Source organism: Ictalurus furcatus, chromosome 17 (genome assembly GCF_023375685.1).
Source record: "Ictalurus furcatus strain D&B chromosome 17, Billie_1.0, whole genome shotgun sequence".
NCBI lineage: Eukaryota > Metazoa > Chordata > Actinopteri > Siluriformes > Ictaluridae > Ictalurus > Ictalurus furcatus.
The window spans coordinates 26,394,937-26,413,307 of record NC_071271.1 but is presented as its reverse complement, the minus strand read 5'-3'; the positions used below and the strand labels follow the sequence as shown (position 1 = coordinate 26,413,307).

The following is an 18,371-nucleotide window of genomic DNA, read 5'->3' as shown; positions in this document are numbered from 1 at the left end:
AAATGAGTAAAACTGAGTGAAGTGGAATTGTGTGTGTGTGTGTGTGTGTGTGTGTGTGTGTGAAAGAGGCTCCTGATTGGCTGATTGAGTGATGCATAAACAGTGTTGACTTTAGTTCGTAGACTTTTTGTTAATTAGACGAGCTGATGCCGGTGTTTCCGTGGTCGCTGATCCGGCCGATGGCGTCAAACGTGGCAAGATTCTCTTCCCTGGAATCTGAAGCGTTTGATATTTGTTGAACAGCTGCCGGAGAACCGGGGCAGCAGAGCAGGGGATTCTGGGATAGCTATGTGCAGCTGAAATGTCAGGAGGCCTGCTGTACACAGAGTTATTTATACAACTGAAAAGAAAGAGGAGAGGAGCTGCAGGACCCGAGCATGCTGGTGAAGGGTTCGGAGAGTGGGGTATGTGGGTGTGGGTGTGGGGTGAGTTATGCAAAAGCATTAAAGTTCCTCAGGGTGTGTTATCCACTGTGTCTCTGCATGAAATAGTCAGCGGAGGACATAAAACACGGTTGTGCTTCAATCCTCTATCATGTTAAACACACGGCACCACTAGAGGGCACTACATCTGGCTATCTATATCTGACTAAACAAATTTTTTAGCCTAGATGTAAAGTTTAAGACTATGTCTGCACTAATAACACTAATTGGAAGGCTGTTCCTGTGGAGTTTTGTAAGAAAAAGCTCTCGGCCCCTGCTGTAGTCTTCATTATTATAGGTACTAATAAATAGCCTGCACCTTTTGTTGGAAGTAGGCGTGGTGGATCATAAAAGACCAAAAGTTCGCTCAGGTACTGTGGCACCAGTCCATTCAGTGCTAGTAGTATTTTATAATCAGTGTGAAATTTTACTGGGAGCCAATGCAGTGTGGATAAGATCGGGGTGATGTGGTCGTATCTTCTGGTTCTAGTTAGGACTCCAGCAGCTGCATTCTGGACTAATTGGAGATCGGTTATGCTCCTACTGGAACATCCAGACAGTAAGGCATTATGAATGTTTTTCTGCTTCATTTAGTGACATTATGTTTCTTATCTTAGAAATATTTCTGAGATGAAAGAAGACTATCCTAGTAATGTTATCTACATGAACATCAAATGAAAGACTGGAGTCAATAATCACTCCAAGGTCTTTTACTGCTGCACATGATGAAACAGAAAGAACATCCAGAGTTTCTGTGTGCTAAAACATATAGCTGTGTGTCGTTGGCGTGGCAGTGAAACATAATCCCATGTTTACAAATAATTGGGCAGTGAGTCTAGAACAGAACCTTGTAGAAGACCAAACTTTACTTAAGAATACATAGAGAACTCACCATTTACATCTAACAACCATTCACATGAGACCTGAGCCAGGAGAGAGCCGTTTCCGTAACTCCAACAACAATTTCTAGTCTTCTAATCAATCTATATCTATCTATACCTGTGTATCAATTTCTGTATATCTGTCCATACCTGTCTATACCTGTTTATACCTGTTTATCGTTACCTATCTATATTTCCTACCTCTAGCTCTCTATACCTGTCTAGCTGTACCTGTCTAGCTGTAATTGACTATACCTGTCTAACTATAATCTTTTTCTGTCTATCTAGACCTGTGTGTTTATACTTATCTATATCTAGTTGCACTTGTCTATACATGTCTATCTGTAGCTGTCTATCTATACTTATTTATACATATCTCTCTCTCTCTATCTATACTTGTTTATTTAAAGGATGGATATTGTTTAAGCCCTATTAAGAACATAAGCAGTAGAACACTAGATGGAGAAACTATAACAGAAACAAACTACAAAAACAGCACTGGCTGATTTAAAGCACGGGCGTTTATTTTAGTTAATATTTTACTTAATCTTACAGTCAGTTCCAGAATTATTGACACCCTTGCTAAAGTTTTATATGCTGAATCATCTGTTGACACTTTAGTACTTCTGGTAAAAAATTTGCCCCACCCACCCCTACCTCATGTCCCCTTTGCCCTTACAATCCCAAAATGGCCCCCCTTCTCCATGAATCATCTAATTCTCTCAGAACCTGATTATACCGAGCTATTTGGTGTCTTATGGCAGTAGCAACACTCAAATGGCACACGGAGAGAAAAGCAGCAGCTTAGATTGCGAGATCATTGGATACCAAACTTCAGCAGGTTGAAATGTATATCGACACTTTGACTCCCCCATCACCGGCTGCAACCCCACCTCGCCCCTCCGATCCCCAAACTGCCCCCTGTGAACCCGCTAAAGCTCGGCATCCAAGGATCTCACTCTTAAGCTGGTGCTTTTCTGTCTGTGCACTGAGTAGTAAACAAAGTCCGGATCAACATGCCACTTGCAGTTCTTCTGCGCTCTCAACTTTGGCTCTTTCTAAATGGATCGTGGGTTGGAGGTGTAGGGGGGGCTCTTCCTTTCCCTTCGCTTTCCCATAATGCACCTTTGCTGATCCAGGCTCACAGATATCTGACACAGCTGCCCCCCTGTCACCCCCCCCCCCCCTCCCATCCCCTCCTGTGCTTGTCAGGACAGAGCGGGCTGAGATCAGGGACTTGTCTGGGATTCAGACCCTTGCTAGGGTCATGTTTCGCACAGTTGGGATCCACCGGTGGTGCACTTGTGCACTAGTCGTGTTTTTGCATTTGTGAGAAAGCAGGCGGGAGCCTGAAGGCCTCGTCTCACTGTGGCGATGCTCCTGAGCTTCCCTGCTAGCTTCCGATTCTCCAGGAATCCATCCATGTGTCCAGATCCAGAAGGCAGGACTGTGTGGACAGGAGCTTGCAACCAGAGTTTTTGAAGGGCGCGGTGTGGTTAGCGTGTAGGGTGGAGGGAGCAAAGCAAGGCTATAGGAAGGCTGTAGAGTGTGACCTACAACCTTCTAAAGTGGAAGTCACCAAGGACTTTGGAGTTTGTTTGAGCAGTTTGGCCGGTCGGACTTCAATCGATCTGTCCCTGGACTTTGCAACCATGATGATAAAGGACTCTTCGCTCAGGGAAGACCCTGACCTGCGGGGGGAGCTGGAGTTTTTGGCACGAGGCTGTGACTTTGTCTTGCCGTCGCGCTTCAAGAAAAGGCTCAAATCTTTCCAGCGAGCGCAGGTCAGTCCAGTAATAAAATAAAAAAACACACTGAAGCTAACTTGCACATGCCGGGGAAGACAAAACTATTTACAGGCAGATACCAACACGGCTATTAATAGGGGCGACAGGAATACAGTGTCCGAGTGAATGTGGTGTACAGGAGGGGGGAGGGGGGAGGGGGGTGGTGCGGAGGCAGTGTCCTCAGTCACAGCTGTTGTGTTCAATACAGTCAAGTCCAAATTCTAAGTGCACTAACAAGTGCTCTTTCAATTTCATCAGATATCAAACTCTAATTAGTTATATTTTTTTTGTAAAAGCTCGGTCAGGTCAGTAGTAGTGTGTTCTGATTGGCTTAGAGGAGCAGACATAACAATCATGAGCATCTTGATCAAATACTTTTTTACTACTTTTTTAAAAAAATTTTGTTTAGCTTTTTTCCCTCTTTTTCTTCACTTCATTCCTTTTGTTTCATATTTCACTGCATAACCTACCTGAAAGCTGCTAGTCCAATATTACTGAAGTAAAACTCCTGACTCATTATGATCTCCACAATGCTCTGATGAAGAACTGAAGAAGCGGGTGATTGAAATGAGTCCAGTCACTTTAATTAAACCGGTGAATCCACTGCAAGATGCTAAACACCTGAAAACAAACCTTGTGTTAATTGGACCTCCTGAGTTTAATAAGTGCTCCATTCATCTGAGGAGCTCCATCAGGTCTTCATCATGGTCTTTATCATCGTGCCTTCATGATGAAACCGAAGCATCCTTCATTCAGTAAACCCCACACACCTGCTTTGTTTGGCTCTAGGCCTTGAGATGATTTCCATGAATGTCCATTTGTAAACAAAAGTGACCAGGAGAATTCATGAAGATCTAAAGATGGTTGGGAAAATTGATGTTATAACTATGTTAGAAACTTGAAATGATGGGAATGTGATAGTCCCTGTGTGATCTTTCCTCTTCCAGATAATTCTATATAATAGTATTTAAACACACCTGGTTCATGTTATCATCTAGATGATGCTTCAGATCCGAGGTTCTTCATCAGTTCTTCATAACGAGTGGTGCCCTGTACAGTGGTTACAGTAATACTTTGCAGATATTTCTACTTTACTTTGCAGTTTTAAATACAAACAGTGAATTTTATCCCAATAAAATGTTCACCTTTATACCACAGCACTGTTGAATTCTGAATTCTGATCACTGGTCAGAAGGTGTTGATTAGTTTTCTAGAACAGCATCTCTGACAATAGTGCAGCTTCAAATCACAGGTTTATATTAATGTGCTCGTTCAGATACGTCATGGTTTTTTAAATTCCTTACATTTATATAGTGCTTTTCTAGGCACTCAAAGTAGGGGGGGCGGTCCTCAACCACTACCAGTGTGTAGCATCCACCTGGATGATGCGACGGTAGCCATAGTGCTCCAGAGCACACACCATACACCAGCTGTTGGTGGAGAGGAGAGGGGAGTGATGTAGCTAATGCAGGGTTTTAGATTATTGGGGGCCATGATAGAGAAGGGCCAATGGGGGAATTTCGCCAGGACACCATACCAGAAACCTCCAGTTTCTATAGTAACAGCTCATTCACAGGGATTTGTAATGGCGGACACTCTACATATTACCTGCAATATTAACCAACAAATATCAAACACTTTCCTACAAGCCATCATCATGTTCATCCAGTAACGTTTAACAGATTTTGTTGTTTAGAAATGAACTTCTGCTGGAATGTTCATAGTTTATTGGAAGTTTGGCAGGTTTTGTTAGAGTTTGGTGCAGAATTCTTGAGTCGCAACACAACGTTGACATATTTTACATATTGCAGAACCCATAAAAGTTGGATGCTGATTTTAATGAGTAATTTTAGTCATTCCTTGTATTTTCCCAGCATTTCTGACAGAAACGTTTATGTTCCTGATGGTTCTATCTCATTTTCCTGGTCACTATGACTTTCCATTGTGTGTAACATGCTTGTGTATGATATGCTAGTTTGCTAAATTGTTGGTTTCCATGTGGCCAAACTTCCTTGCCTGTTCCAAAGGTGTGTGTGTGTGTGTGTCAATTTTCTCAACACAATATTACAGATTCTATTTAATAGTTGATATTATAATATACCGTAGTGTACAGAGTGATAGGTCAGGAGAACTGATGAAGAACCCCAGATAAATCATTGGCTCCCTGACTCTGTAGAGTATTTGTGGTGTGATACACACCTTCCTGTGGCCTTTAAGCAGATATTTACCCTTCAGCTGATGTGGGATGGTCCTTGGAGAGATAGAATGGCAAGTTAGCTGTCAGCTGTGAATAACCCGAGGTGTCCGGAGTGTAAATTAGAAATCAGAGTGTGTACATGCCATGCTTTAAGACCGAAACAGCATGCTTCCCCTACACACACAGACACCCCATCTCACTCTGTACATTATTCTCACTCTATTCAATTAATATCACACTAATACTGACCAAACAATGGTGTAAGTACAGTATATAGTGTCTCTATATAGTGTTTATTCAGTGTTTAGTGGGGCACTAATACACAATAGTCCCTTCTTATGTAGTGTCCCTGTGTAGACTTTAGTCAAGGTTATGTACAGTAGGCTCCTTATATACTGTTTAGTGGCACATAACTGTAATATTGGCCATCATCCAGTGTCCATGTGCATTGTTCATACTGCTGTGTTTTTACTGTAATATTTTCCTGGGCTGTGTTCCAAATGGGACCATTTTCCCAACTGCCTACACTGGAGATTTGTGCGCACTATGTAGTGCACTAATACAAAGCAGAGAGATGTTCACTCTAACCAGCAGGGTTCTTGAATGCCAAGTTCAGAATTTAGAACTCTGCTCTGTTACATTGTGTTACACTGTTACACTGTGTTATGTGTTACAGTGTTACATCGTGTTTCACTGTTAGACTGTATTATGTGTTACAGTGTTACATCGTGTTACACGGTACACTATATTACATTGTTTTACATTATGCTGCGTTATGCTGTGCTACATTGTTACATTGTGTTACAGCATTACATCACTAGCACTACGCTGCTATGGTGTGTTACATCGCATCACACTGTTAGTGTTACATTGTGTTACACAGTTACGCTGCGTTACACCATTACACTGCAGTACACTGTTACATTGCATTAGAGTGCTACGTTGTGTTACACCATTACATCAAAGATTATATTTATTTATATATATATATATATATATATATATATATATATATATATATATATATATATATATATATATAAAATAAACAGTGGACAAATGTCCACTATGACCTGACCTGATTCATACTAGTGTACCTAGAATATTGAGCGATTTGTCCACAACTGGACTGTCCTGTCTCCTTTTGACCAGAAGTCACCAAAGTCGTGTGGCTCTAAGATCTTAAGGATCTGGTGAAATGTCCTTATATTGCTGAAATGTTTATCTGTTTTGACGCAGTGATACCAAACTTGGATTCGTCACTCCTCCAGGTGACCTGCCTGAGACTTTTTAGAAATCTGATCTAGATTTCCTTGGACTTTTCACCTACAGTTTCCAAATCTGTACCAAATGTCAGGCATCTCACAAGGTAGAACATGTGCGCCGTGTTCAGTGGCTCAAAGCTCTTTACTTGGAGCCACAGTGGAATTACGTGGCATTACACTGTTACACAATGTTACACTGCTACATTGTGTTACATTGCGTTACACTGTTACAGTGAGTTTCACTGTGACATTACATTACATTACAGTGTTGCATTGCAGTACAGTGTTGCATTCTGTTACACGGTTACATTGCGTTACACTACTACATGGAATTGTACTGTTACGCTATTACAGTTTTACAGTGCGGTGCACTGTTACACCGTGTTACACTCTTACTCTGTGTTATAGTTTTGCATCACAGTGACAGTGAACGATATGCTTACACTTTTACATTGTGTTACAGTGTTACACTACATTACAGTTTGTAATGCATTTTACCGTTATACTATTACGGTGTTACGTTGCGTTTACTTTGTTACTTTGAATTACACTGTAACTATGTTACACTGTTCAATTTGTGTTAGTGTTACATTACATTACAGTTTTTCTTAAACATTGTGTTACATTGCATTGCAGTGTTACACTGTGTTACACAGTAACGTCGCTTGACGTTGTTACATTGCGTGTTACTGTTAGACTGAGTTACACTGTTACACTGTTACACTGTTACATTGCATTACACTGTTCTTGAACAGCGGAGACTCCCGTTGTGCTTTAAAGGTGTGTTTTGATACAGAGATGATATTAATCCCATTTAGAGCTCAGAAAACCAAGAAGGAATAATATTATTCATGATCAGATAAAACCGAAATGTTATGTTAGTAGTGTCCCATGTAACAAACCCGGAATATTGCAGTGTCTTGTTTTGTTTTGTTTTGTTTTGTTTTTTCTTTCTACGAATCTAACTCAAATGTGATATGACTCTAAATCTGAACATCCACAAAGTTTACGGGGCTCCGATTGTGACGTGTCGATCAGTGTGTGAGTGTGACGCAGTGAGGAAACACCATTCCTTGCTTGGTTATGATGTTTATGAACTTATTTCCTGGAGTAATGGACGTCTTTGTAGGTGAGGAACTGTTCCATCATCATCGTTTAGCATTTTAACATTGCGAGGGTGATGATTTATAGTGCACCACACTGAATGCTGATGCGTTTTGCTTTTTTTTTAAACGTACAAAGTCAGGGTGGGAGGGGTCGTTTGTGTTCCCACAACAACCAATATCATTTAAGACAAGTCTAAACAACCTTGAAAATAGCTTTAGGTTTAAAAGACCTTCCTGTTCAGTCAATATATTATAATACTTTTTATTTTCAAATTAATTTCTATTGCTACTTACATGCTCAAGTTTGAAGTTGTCTTTGTCACCATGTAGTTTCCATGTTGTTAGGTGAAAACGTGTTACCTGCAAAACAGTTTAAATATGAAAAAAAAATGCTTCTTTTGTAGATGTTTGTCATTTCCTGGGATTCATATATTTGTAAAGTTTCCGGTTATTGTTTAACAAATAAACGTTTTATCTACTAAATAGATAACAGCATGACATGCACACAAAAAGACCGAGTTTGATTTAACGAATAATGTCAAATATGCTAATTAGATGATGTTGAGAGGGGGAAAAAAAAGAAACAAAGTAGGTGCTCAGTGAAACAATAACTGAAACCGAACGTAAACCGATCCTTCTTTCTCTGCATCTCTCTTTCTAGATCCAGCCGGAGAAGAAACCCGTCTCTCCTCCTCCTCCTCCCATCCCTCGTTCTCCTTCTCCTCCCCCACCTGCCCCCCCTCCTCCCTCCATTAACATTCCACGCTTTTATTTTCCCACGGGTCTCCCAAACCTCATCGTTAATATCGACGAGGCCATAGCGAAAGTCGAGGCGGCCTTCGCCAAGCTGCAGGAGGAAAAGGCCGACATCTACGAGATGGGCAAGATCGCCAAGGTGACCAGGAATTAGAGAAAAATAATCCGTCTCCTAACTGTTTTCATGATTCACAACATTATTCAGACCTTATAAGGGGAAATATGACTAGATCCATAATAACAGAATGTTTGTAATTATACACAGGCATGCGGGTGTCCGCTGTACTGGAAGGCCCCAATGTTTAACTGTGCAGGAGGAGAGAGGACTGGCTTCGTCTCCGTCCATTCATTTATCGCCACATGGCGAAAGTGAGTAAACCCTAAAACCCTACACCAAATCAACAGTCTGTCAGAAGGTATAAAAGGTAAAGGATGGACTTCTTAACGCATAAAGTGTAAGCAATTAAAGGGACTTTGGTGACATCACACACAAATGGAGAACGTACATTAATGTTAACTAATAATATGAAATTCAAGTACAGTTTTGGCAGTTTATAAAATCTTTTCATCAGACATGGTGTTCCAGCCATCAATATCAGAACTCTGTGAACATGCGTCTGTGAACATAGATTTAGGGCTTAGGAGTTACAGTAAGGCAGCGGACATCAACTGGACCCAGCAAAGTATTTCTACGGACTGAACTGAGAGCGATAAATTTAAAATAAAATTCCGTCCAGCGACTCTGGACTGAACATGAACATGAGACTTATAGCCATAAACCAACCGTCAAGCATTAAAGGAAACTCTTGTGGCCATTCAGTCAGTTTAATCGCTTAACTGGAACTTTGTACGTGAGGGATTTTATTGAATAAGTGAAAAGTTTAGGGTTTGATATGAGCAAAATGCCCCAAATTATGGTTAACCTCATACCTGCTAGACATTTTGACTTAGCGTTACCAAATTACAACATGTAATGCATACCTAAGAGCCAAAAAAGCATGCCAAGTTTGGTAGATCCTGTCCAAATATGGTGACTAAAAGATCCTGCACACAAATTGTCCATCTCCTTATCTCCTTAACCAAATTCACTTGGATGAACAAGTCCACTGTGACCTGACCTGACTTACACTAGTGTAGCTAGAATTGTCCAAAACTGGACCAGAAGTCTCCAAAGTCGTCCAAAGATCTAAGATCTTAAGGTTCTGGTGATTTAGCCAAGATGTCCTTACATTGCTGAAATATTTATCAGTTTTGACACAGTGATACCAAACTTGGATTCGTCACTCCTCCAGGTGACCTGTTTGAGACTTTTGAGAAATCGGATAAAGGTTTCCTTGGACTTTTGACCTACAGTTAGCAAATATGTACCAAATGTCAGGCATCTCACAAGGTGGAACATGTGCGCCGTGTTCAGTAGCTCGAATCTCCTTACTCGTATGCTGAAAGACAAACGAGAGCTAGCTGTCACCAAGTTGGATACGGTGTTCATCGGGTCTGATAGCACTGAGACTGCCTCCGTTATCAAATTGGACATGTTTGCAATGAGACAGCATTGAAGGCAGGAAAGAGATTCGAATATTACTCTTTGACTTTCAGTTAACAAAGACATCCAAAACACATTCTGTGACTGTGGATCAATCAGTTTAACAAGGAAGTCCATATATTATTATTATTATTATTCGTAACTATAACGACGGCCTCGGTACTGACGCTCAGTGAAGGTGTCCAGAATTGAGATGTCCTCATTCCTGCTTAAAGTCAGGATTATACGTGACACATGACGACACATAAAGCAGCTTTATTTACATACTCGATTTCACATCTGGAGGATTAAGAGCTCCATCAACTCGGAGTCAGGTCACACCCGAAACTCGGGAATACCTTCTTTGGCCACTTGCACTCATTTTGCACGAGACTAGAGGAGTGGTAATGTGTATCTTTGGGGAAAAGTCAGAAACAGACTTATTACGTTTAGATTTGGTAACAATTTAGATCTGAATGCGTCTGATGCCAAAAAGTCATCTGATGGCTTTACAAATATACGACTGTAGAGAAATTTAGTGATTTTAACAGCAGACATTGTCGCAAAGAAATCCAGATTTCTACTGAACAGTCCGGTGTTTTTCCTCTTCACTGGAACAAACTCCCAGAGTCCTGGGATAAGCACAGGACAGTCTTAATGATTACAGCAGCAACTCTTAGGTACAAATCTGTAGCATCCACGTGAGAATAAACGTCTCGGAGGGTTAAGGGGCGGTCACGCTACACTTTCCGCTCCTGCGGATGCCGGAGACCGGAAACGAGAACTCGAGCGAACAAGTCGTTTGGTGTACTATGAATTTGTATCACGTGAAGACACGTGACCAGTAGAAGATCGACACATCACGGCGTGACCTCTTCAGAAAATCCACGATGGAGGAAGCGCCGATTATAGCGGTGTCGAAGTGTCCGGTTTTAAAAGAATATCAAATCAACATTGAAAGAGAAGATGCCTAAAAGCTGCCTGTTTGTCAAATTATTCTTTTTTTAAATCCAATGCCTTGGCGCGTGAAGTCATATCCGGTTGCCGCCCATACTCGCGGCGGTCTGCTGAAAGTCTAGTAGCGTGACCGCTGCTTTCGACGTAGACATAAACAGTTTTGAGGAGGTGCAGTCTTCCATAGCAGCGACGCGTGAGATACAAATACAGAACGCTGTGAGCAGAAGTCAATTATTGTTCAAGACATCCAAAACTGCTGGTCAAATATATAGCTGTAACCGCTAACACCTAATATCATAAACATACAAACATACACACACACACACACACACACACACACACACACACACATACAAACATACAAACATTCCCTTTCCCTCTCTGCAGGTTGTTACACAGCTGCTATGATGATGCGTCCAAGTTTGTTTACTTGCTGGCCAAGCCGGGCTGCACGTACCTGGAACAGGAAGACTTCATCCCCCTCTTACAGGTCCGCTCAGTGTGTGTGTGTGTGTGTGTGTGTGTGTGTGTGTGTGTCTCAGATCTCTGTGTCATTTCTGTCTAATCATGCTGTTTTTTTTTTTTCCCTTTCAGGACATCGTGGACACTCATCCGGGTCTGACATTTTTAAAAGATGCTCCTGAATTCCATTCCCGCTACATCACCACCGTACGTCACTTTCACTCAGTCACATTAAGCACGAGAATCGCTCATCGCTGAGGCAGCCATGCTGTCTTTACACGCCCGTACTTGTCTTTTCATTCTGGAGCTCAGTCGGAGCCACGGTCCCTAGAAAGTGCGGGATTATTTTTAAATATCTGAGCTGAGTTCATCAAACTCGGGCATGGACCGCTGCGTGTCTGTCTGCCTATGGACAGCTGGGACCCGCCTGTGTGTGTGTGAGTGTGTGTGTGTGTGTGTGTGTGTTGGAGGGTCTAGTAATTATAGTCAAGTGTGACATCACGGAAACAGTGAGGCCACTGCCCCCTAACACACATGCCCATATTTGGTTGTTTCCTGTCCATCGTTCTACCAGGAAGCAGTATCTGCTCTGAAATGTTAACGTTCAGCGATTGTCACTTCTTCAGCACTACGATGCACATATAACTCCAGTTAGTAAATAGGGATGAACACGAGCAACCCTCCACCTCCAGACTGTCCAGCACAACCACACCGGAACTGTTTATTCACGGAACACAGCTGAGGAAAATCGGTGTATAAAAATGAACAATTAGAATGATTTCCCTGTGTTTATACAGTAATTTACAAGTTTGTGTGTGTGTGTGTGTGTAGGTGATCCAGAGGATATTTTACACAGTGAATCGCTCGTGGACAGGCAGGATCACCATGACGGAGCTCAGGAGAAGCAACTTCCTGCAGGTACACACTCGTACCTCGTCCAACACAAATGATTCCCTGCCCCTTCGCTTCACTTTATCCACTTTTCCGCTGTTCATTTGGTTTACACCCCGCATTTTTAACCAAGTGAACACTTTACTGGAGTAGTCCGGTCAGGCGTATTTAAAGCTGGTGTGAAACTCCGCGAGGTCACGCTATAAGCCACGCTAAAAACAAACACGACTCGTTTAAAAGTAGTATTGCTGAATTCACACCAAGCCTAACATAGTGAACATGCGCTGCGCACAATTTCTATAATTACGCTTCCTTAATGCTTTACGCCCTAAAATAAGCAGGACATCCAATGATATATTCGTTTACAGAAGTAGATCATCGCACGTGGAATATAAAGCTTGTAATACATGCGCTATACGGCCAAAAGTTTCCGGACACCTGACCATCACACGCATACGTGGTTCTTTCTCAAAGTCGGACGCACACAATTGTGGCCTATAGAACTAGAACGTACACTGCTGTACGCCGTAGTGTTACAGTTTCCCTTCACTGGAATGGACTTCGTACATACAGCAGATTCCTTACGGAAACCATTAGTGCTGTAATGAATTCATGTTTTTCACCAAATAAACGTGATGCTGCCTTTTTGCCAGCTGTGAAAAGTAAATAAATACTTCAAAGAGATGTAGTGTTGCCATGGCAATACAGATGCCGGCGACCATGAGGAGGAGAAATATGGAGTAACTATTGACGTATTTAATAGCGACAAAAAAAAAAAGACGAGGCCTCACTGTATATAAACCAGTATTTATTTATAAATACCTTTTTTTGCCGTTTTTTTGCTTTGAAAAATATAAATATATTCCAGAATATCTACTATATGTAAATATCTGAAATTGGCACATTTAAAAAAAAAAAAAACTAATCAACAAAATTTTGATCTGTAAGTTTAAGAATAAGCTGTATTACAGTATAAATAATGTTTTGGTTAAGGTTGTGAGTAAATTGTGGCGCGTTTCAGATATCATAACCGATCATAAACGAATACGTTATTAGTTGTTCAAACATACACATGCGTATATTCTCTAAAGATATTTTAGAATAAATCGCTTTTCCCCCATATGGAATGATTTTTACAAGAAAAAAATGTAAAGCTGTTTCTTTAAGCTAGCTGACTAGCATTAGCTTACCATTACGCTAGATTGCTAATGCGAAAGTTCAGATTATTGTCCAAAGAATTGTACGATGTTTTGAATACAAATATTTGGAGCTGCTAAATAGCTACCTAGCTGATATAAATATAAAATAAACACTATGCATAAGTATAAAATAAGGTATTTATTTTGTGTATGTGTGTGTTGTGTGTGTGTGTGTGTGTGTGTGTGTGTGTACAGACTCTGGCCCTGTTGGAGGAGGAGGACGACATTAATCAGATCACTGATTATTTCTCTTATGAACACTTCTATGTCATTTATTGTAAGTTCTGGGAGTTGGACACCGACCACGACCTCTTCATCGACCCCAAAGATCTCTCCCGCTACAACGACCACGGTGAGGATCCGAGCGAGTTTACACACACACACACACACACACACACACACTGGTTTGACATTATGTGACACTGTTAGTGTATTTTTATTTTTTTCAAACTCTTTCTTTCAGATTGTATACCGGTTTAAAGGTTCATTCTTCCGACTTGAGAAACTGATCACATGCTACAGTATGTCACGAGGAAGCTATTGCTAGGCAACTCGAAAATACAGACACCTGAAGGCTAACGATTTAGCTAGGTAGCATGTCACCGTAAAGTCTTTATTACAGACAATATAATGTCACAGTGATATCGGAAATGAGACAGAAATATCCGGAAGGTCAATATTTACCTCAGATGTGTTGGTTAATTATTTAGAAAATGCTTAGAATGACTAAAATTACACTGTAACTGAACTTAGCATCAACCGCTAACTGGAGCGCCGTGGGTTCTGCCGTATTGAGAAACACTGCAAATAAACATGTCAAGTGAAAATATCTTGAACATAGTCAGAATGATGCCGTATTTCTCAAAGTTTATGTAATATTTCTTTTATTTTAAGTGTTTATTTTTAGACTGAAGCAAAACGATCTGTTAATAGAAGAAGATAATTTTAGGAAATTAGGAAAAAATATCTACGAATGGGTTTAATAATCATATATACATGTTTAATTGTAATTGCAAAGGACAAAATTAACTAATTCTAGTGAATAATTTAAAAAAAGGAATAATACATTATAAATAATAAATAAATAAATACATAGTATTAAATGGACTAAATTAATGATAGTAAATAAGAAAATAATGATGTCTACATTGCAATCCAATTTGTGATAGTTTTTTCCCCGTAAACACGGTGAAACCGTGACGGTATTTAACGTAGTGGTACATTTATTAGCAGGCAGTATTTAGCAAGTCAGAACATTTCTGTAATATCATTAATAGGAATGATATATATTTCTGTTTCTGACTCGAAAAATTATGTTTTAGGTAAGAATACGTTTGTTCCGACGTTGACAGAAGCTCATTTCTGGGTCGAGTCGAGCAACACGATCTTACAGTTTAAGTGCATTGTGGCTTCTTTTAAATGTGACACTGCAGTTTCCCTGGAACGTCTTTATCAAACCTCAGCAGAACTAAATATTGTGAAAGCTATCGTGTTCCGTGAGCTCTGAGGCGGCGAGTTATATTTTTGTGGCAGCGTGATATTTTTGCCGCGTTGCTCAGCCGTAATTCAGACATGTTCGTGGCGATGGGTTTGGGTGATGCACTAAAAATGGAGTTTGTGCTGAAATGTGCTTTATATCATCACAGCTTCATCCAGCAGGATCATCGAGAGGCTTTTCTCAGGAGCTGTCACTCGGTGAGACCACGACACCACCACCTCTGTCTTCATTCACACACACACATTACACTGTATATTACCACTTTTTAGGTTATTATTAGCATTTTTAAGGCACTTACTATTAGCCGCATTTGTAGCAATGTTAGCATTTTTAAGATATTCACTTTTAGCATTTTGAGGAAATGTGTATGTGTGTTTCAGGGGAAACTCTGTGCAGAGAGAAGGACGTATGAGTTATGCTGAGTTTGTGTGGTTCCTCATCTCAGAAGAGGACAAGAAGAACCCGACAAGGTAACTCTAGAACGTGTGGTTTGAGACGATACAGGTGACAGAAATTATGTGATGTGTGTTAGTGCATCGTGAGTGTGTTTGTGATGATGTGTGTGTGCAGTGTGGAGTACTGGTTCCGCTGTATGGATATGGATGGCGATGGCGTTCTCTCCATGTATGAGCTGGAATATTTCTATGAGGAACAGTGTGAGCGGATGGAGGGGATGGGAATAGAACCGCTGCCCTTCCAAGATCTGCTGTGCCAGATGCTTGATCTCGTCAAACCAGAGAGTCAAGGTCAGTAACTGGTCAAAGATCTCGCAGGTCAACAAGCAATGTTGTACAGAGCTACAAGTCCGGTGACAAGTGTCATACGAATTTAAATGTACGCCATTTTATGAAAATCTGTTCCAACATGGCAAAGCAATAAAGCCATATGATTGGCTGCATTACACTTCTGTGACCAATCTTGTGGCACAACACTCAAAGAAACACTCTGAAATGTCACACTCTCAAAAGTAAGGCCGTCAAAAGTAACACTCTCAAAAGTAACACTGAAAAGTAACTCTCAAAAGTAACACTCTCAAAACATACTGAAAAGTAACACTCTCAAAAGTAACACTGAAAAGTAACACTCTCAAAAGTAACACTCTCAAAAGTAACGCTCTCAAAACTAACATTGAAAAGTAACACTCTCAAAAGTAACACTGAATAGTAACACTCTCAAAAGTAACTCTCTCAAAAGTAACACTCTCAAAAGTAACACTGTCAAAATTAACATTGAATAGTAACACTCTCAAAAGTAACACTCAAAAGTAACGCTCTCAAAACTAACATTGAAAAGTAACACTCTCAAAAGTAACCCTCTCAAAAGTAACACTGAATAGTAACACTCTCAAAAGTAACACTCTCAAAAGTAACACTCTCAAAAGTAACACTGTCAAAATTAACATTGAATAGTAACACTCTCAAAAGTAACACTCAAAAGTAACGCTCTCAAAACTAACATTGAAAAGTAACACTCTCAAAAGTAACCCTCTCAAAAGTAACACTGAATAGTAACACTCTCAAAATTAACATTGAATAGTAACACTCTCAAAAGTAACCCTCTCAAAAGTAACACTGAATAGTAACACTCTCAAAATTAACATTGAATAGTAACACTCTCAAAAGTAACACTCTCAAAAGTAACACTCTCAAAAGTAACACTGAATAGTAACACTCTCAAAAGTAACATTCTCAAAAGTAACACTGAACAGTAACACTCTCAAAAGTAACACTCTCAAAAGTAACTGAAAAGTAACACTCTGAAAAGTTACACTCTCAAAAGTAACACTGACCAGAGACCAGCCTGAAGCTCAGTCTCGTCCCCTTATACTGTGTCTCATTCAGGTCCTCTTCACTTACAGCAGGGTCCAAAAATCTGAGTGCACTTCCGTTTACGCTGTACTCTATACCATGAGTATTAAACTAAAATTCACCTAATATTTCTGTGTGTGTGTGTGTGTGTGTAGGTAAGATCACTCTGCGTGATCTGAAGCGCTGCAGGATGGCCCACATCTTCTTCGACACGTTCTTTAACCTGGATAAATACCTGGACCATGAGCAGAAAGACCCGTTCTCCGTTCAGAAGGTCTGTCTTCAGTTTCCAGCCTGTATCTATCCGACTGTATACTGTACGTCTGTAAACTAAAGTGTGTGTGTGTGCGTGTGTGTGTGTGTGTGTAGGATGTGGACAGTGAGGGTCCGGAGCCCTCAGACTGGGATAAGTACGCATCAGAGGAATACGAGATCCTGGTAGCGGAGGAGACTGTCAGTGAGCAGCTGCATGACGGGTAATCACACACACACACACACACACACACACACACACACACACATTCTAATGTCATTCCAAAGTCTTTCATTTAAGACTTATTGTTAGCTGCTTATGTTCATCTTATCTTATTTAGTTAGCAATTAGACTTTGTGGTTATGTTAACATTTGGATTCGAGATGTTTGACGTGCACTGTTTAGTTAACGGTGTGTGTGTGTGTGTGTGTGTGTGTGTGTGTGTGTGTGTGTGTGTGTGTGTGTGTTGCAGGTCTTTTGAGGATGACTACGAGTGTGAGGAGCTTCCTATTACATCTGAGATCGGAAACAAAATGGACAAACTGGTGATCTCCGATCTGTCCCCATGATCGACTTGAAGCTCGCTCACAGAGCAAATAGACACTTTTCTACAGTGCACAAACGGACTTTGTGTGTGTGTGTGTGTGTGTGTGTGTGAGAGAGAGAGAGATCGTAAACTCCCACGAATGCTTCGTGTTCAGTATGTCTTAACCATTATCACAAACAAACCCCACTCCTCGTGATCTGAATTAAACGTCCGGCTGGTTCCATCCTTCACTTTATTTAATATATATATATATATATATAATAATAATAATACAAATTAAAAAAAAAGACTTAATAAGGCATGAGATGCTTTAGGACACTTTATTAGAGTGCTACGCTTGAAGGGAACGCTGTGTTTGTCAAAATCTCACACATTATACGTTTATTAAAGTCGTCCTGTTACATAAATTTACGTTCACGTTAATATTGCGACTTTGTGCCTTGTATGAAATGTCAAACACACCGGTGCAGGTAGTTACAGCTGTGAGAACAGTGTTGCTAGGCAGCTGGGAAACATATATGCCAAGTATTCACTAGCTAGCTAGCTAACGAAAGACACGGTGACCGCGGAATCGGGACAGAATCATCCAGAAGGTTGGCATTTCTCTCAGATATGTCGGTAAATATGTGAAAAAAGACTCGACTACAATTTAAACGAGATACACTCAACGTTTGAGTGGTATGAGAACACCGTTGCTAGGCAACTAGGAAATTATACACACTAGCTAGAACAGTTACGGCGGAAAAGAGAGAGAATCATCACTGTGTTTCCTGACATGTTAGCATTATGTTGCAACTCGGAGCTGTTGGAAATTTAGGTA

The 18,371-nt window shown here is 40.6% G+C and overlaps 1 protein-coding gene across 3 annotated transcripts in view; it reads left to right on the top strand.

Annotated features, from left to right (window-relative positions):
* The window catches only part of ppp2r3a (protein phosphatase 2, regulatory subunit B'', alpha), a 55,638-nt gene extending 37,869 nt beyond the window's left edge, over window positions 1-17,769 (top strand). For 2 of the 3 annotated variants that reach the window (XM_053647432.1, XM_053647434.1), the window contains 12 exons: window positions 8,320-8,553; window positions 8,680-8,783; window positions 11,281-11,383; window positions 11,488-11,562; window positions 12,187-12,273; window positions 13,641-13,797; window positions 15,092-15,140; window positions 15,324-15,413; window positions 15,514-15,689; window positions 16,907-17,025; window positions 17,121-17,227; window positions 17,477-17,769. In XM_053647432.1, the coding sequence (XP_053503407.1) occupies window positions 8,320-8,553; window positions 8,680-8,783; window positions 11,281-11,383; window positions 11,488-11,562; window positions 12,187-12,273; window positions 13,641-13,797; window positions 15,092-15,140; window positions 15,324-15,413; window positions 15,514-15,689; window positions 16,907-17,025; window positions 17,121-17,227; window positions 17,477-17,573 (1,398 nt within the window). In that variant the 3' untranslated portion in view covers window positions 17,574-17,769. Of the gene's footprint in view, window positions 1-2,798; window positions 3,088-8,319; window positions 8,554-8,679; window positions 8,784-11,280; window positions 11,384-11,487; window positions 11,563-12,186; window positions 12,274-13,640; window positions 13,798-15,091; window positions 15,141-15,323; window positions 15,414-15,513; window positions 15,690-16,906; window positions 17,026-17,120; window positions 17,228-17,476 lie in introns of those variants that run through there. The other variant, XM_053647433.1, reaches the window with a different exon arrangement.
* The last annotated feature ends 602 nt before the right edge of the window (window positions 17,770-18,371 follow it).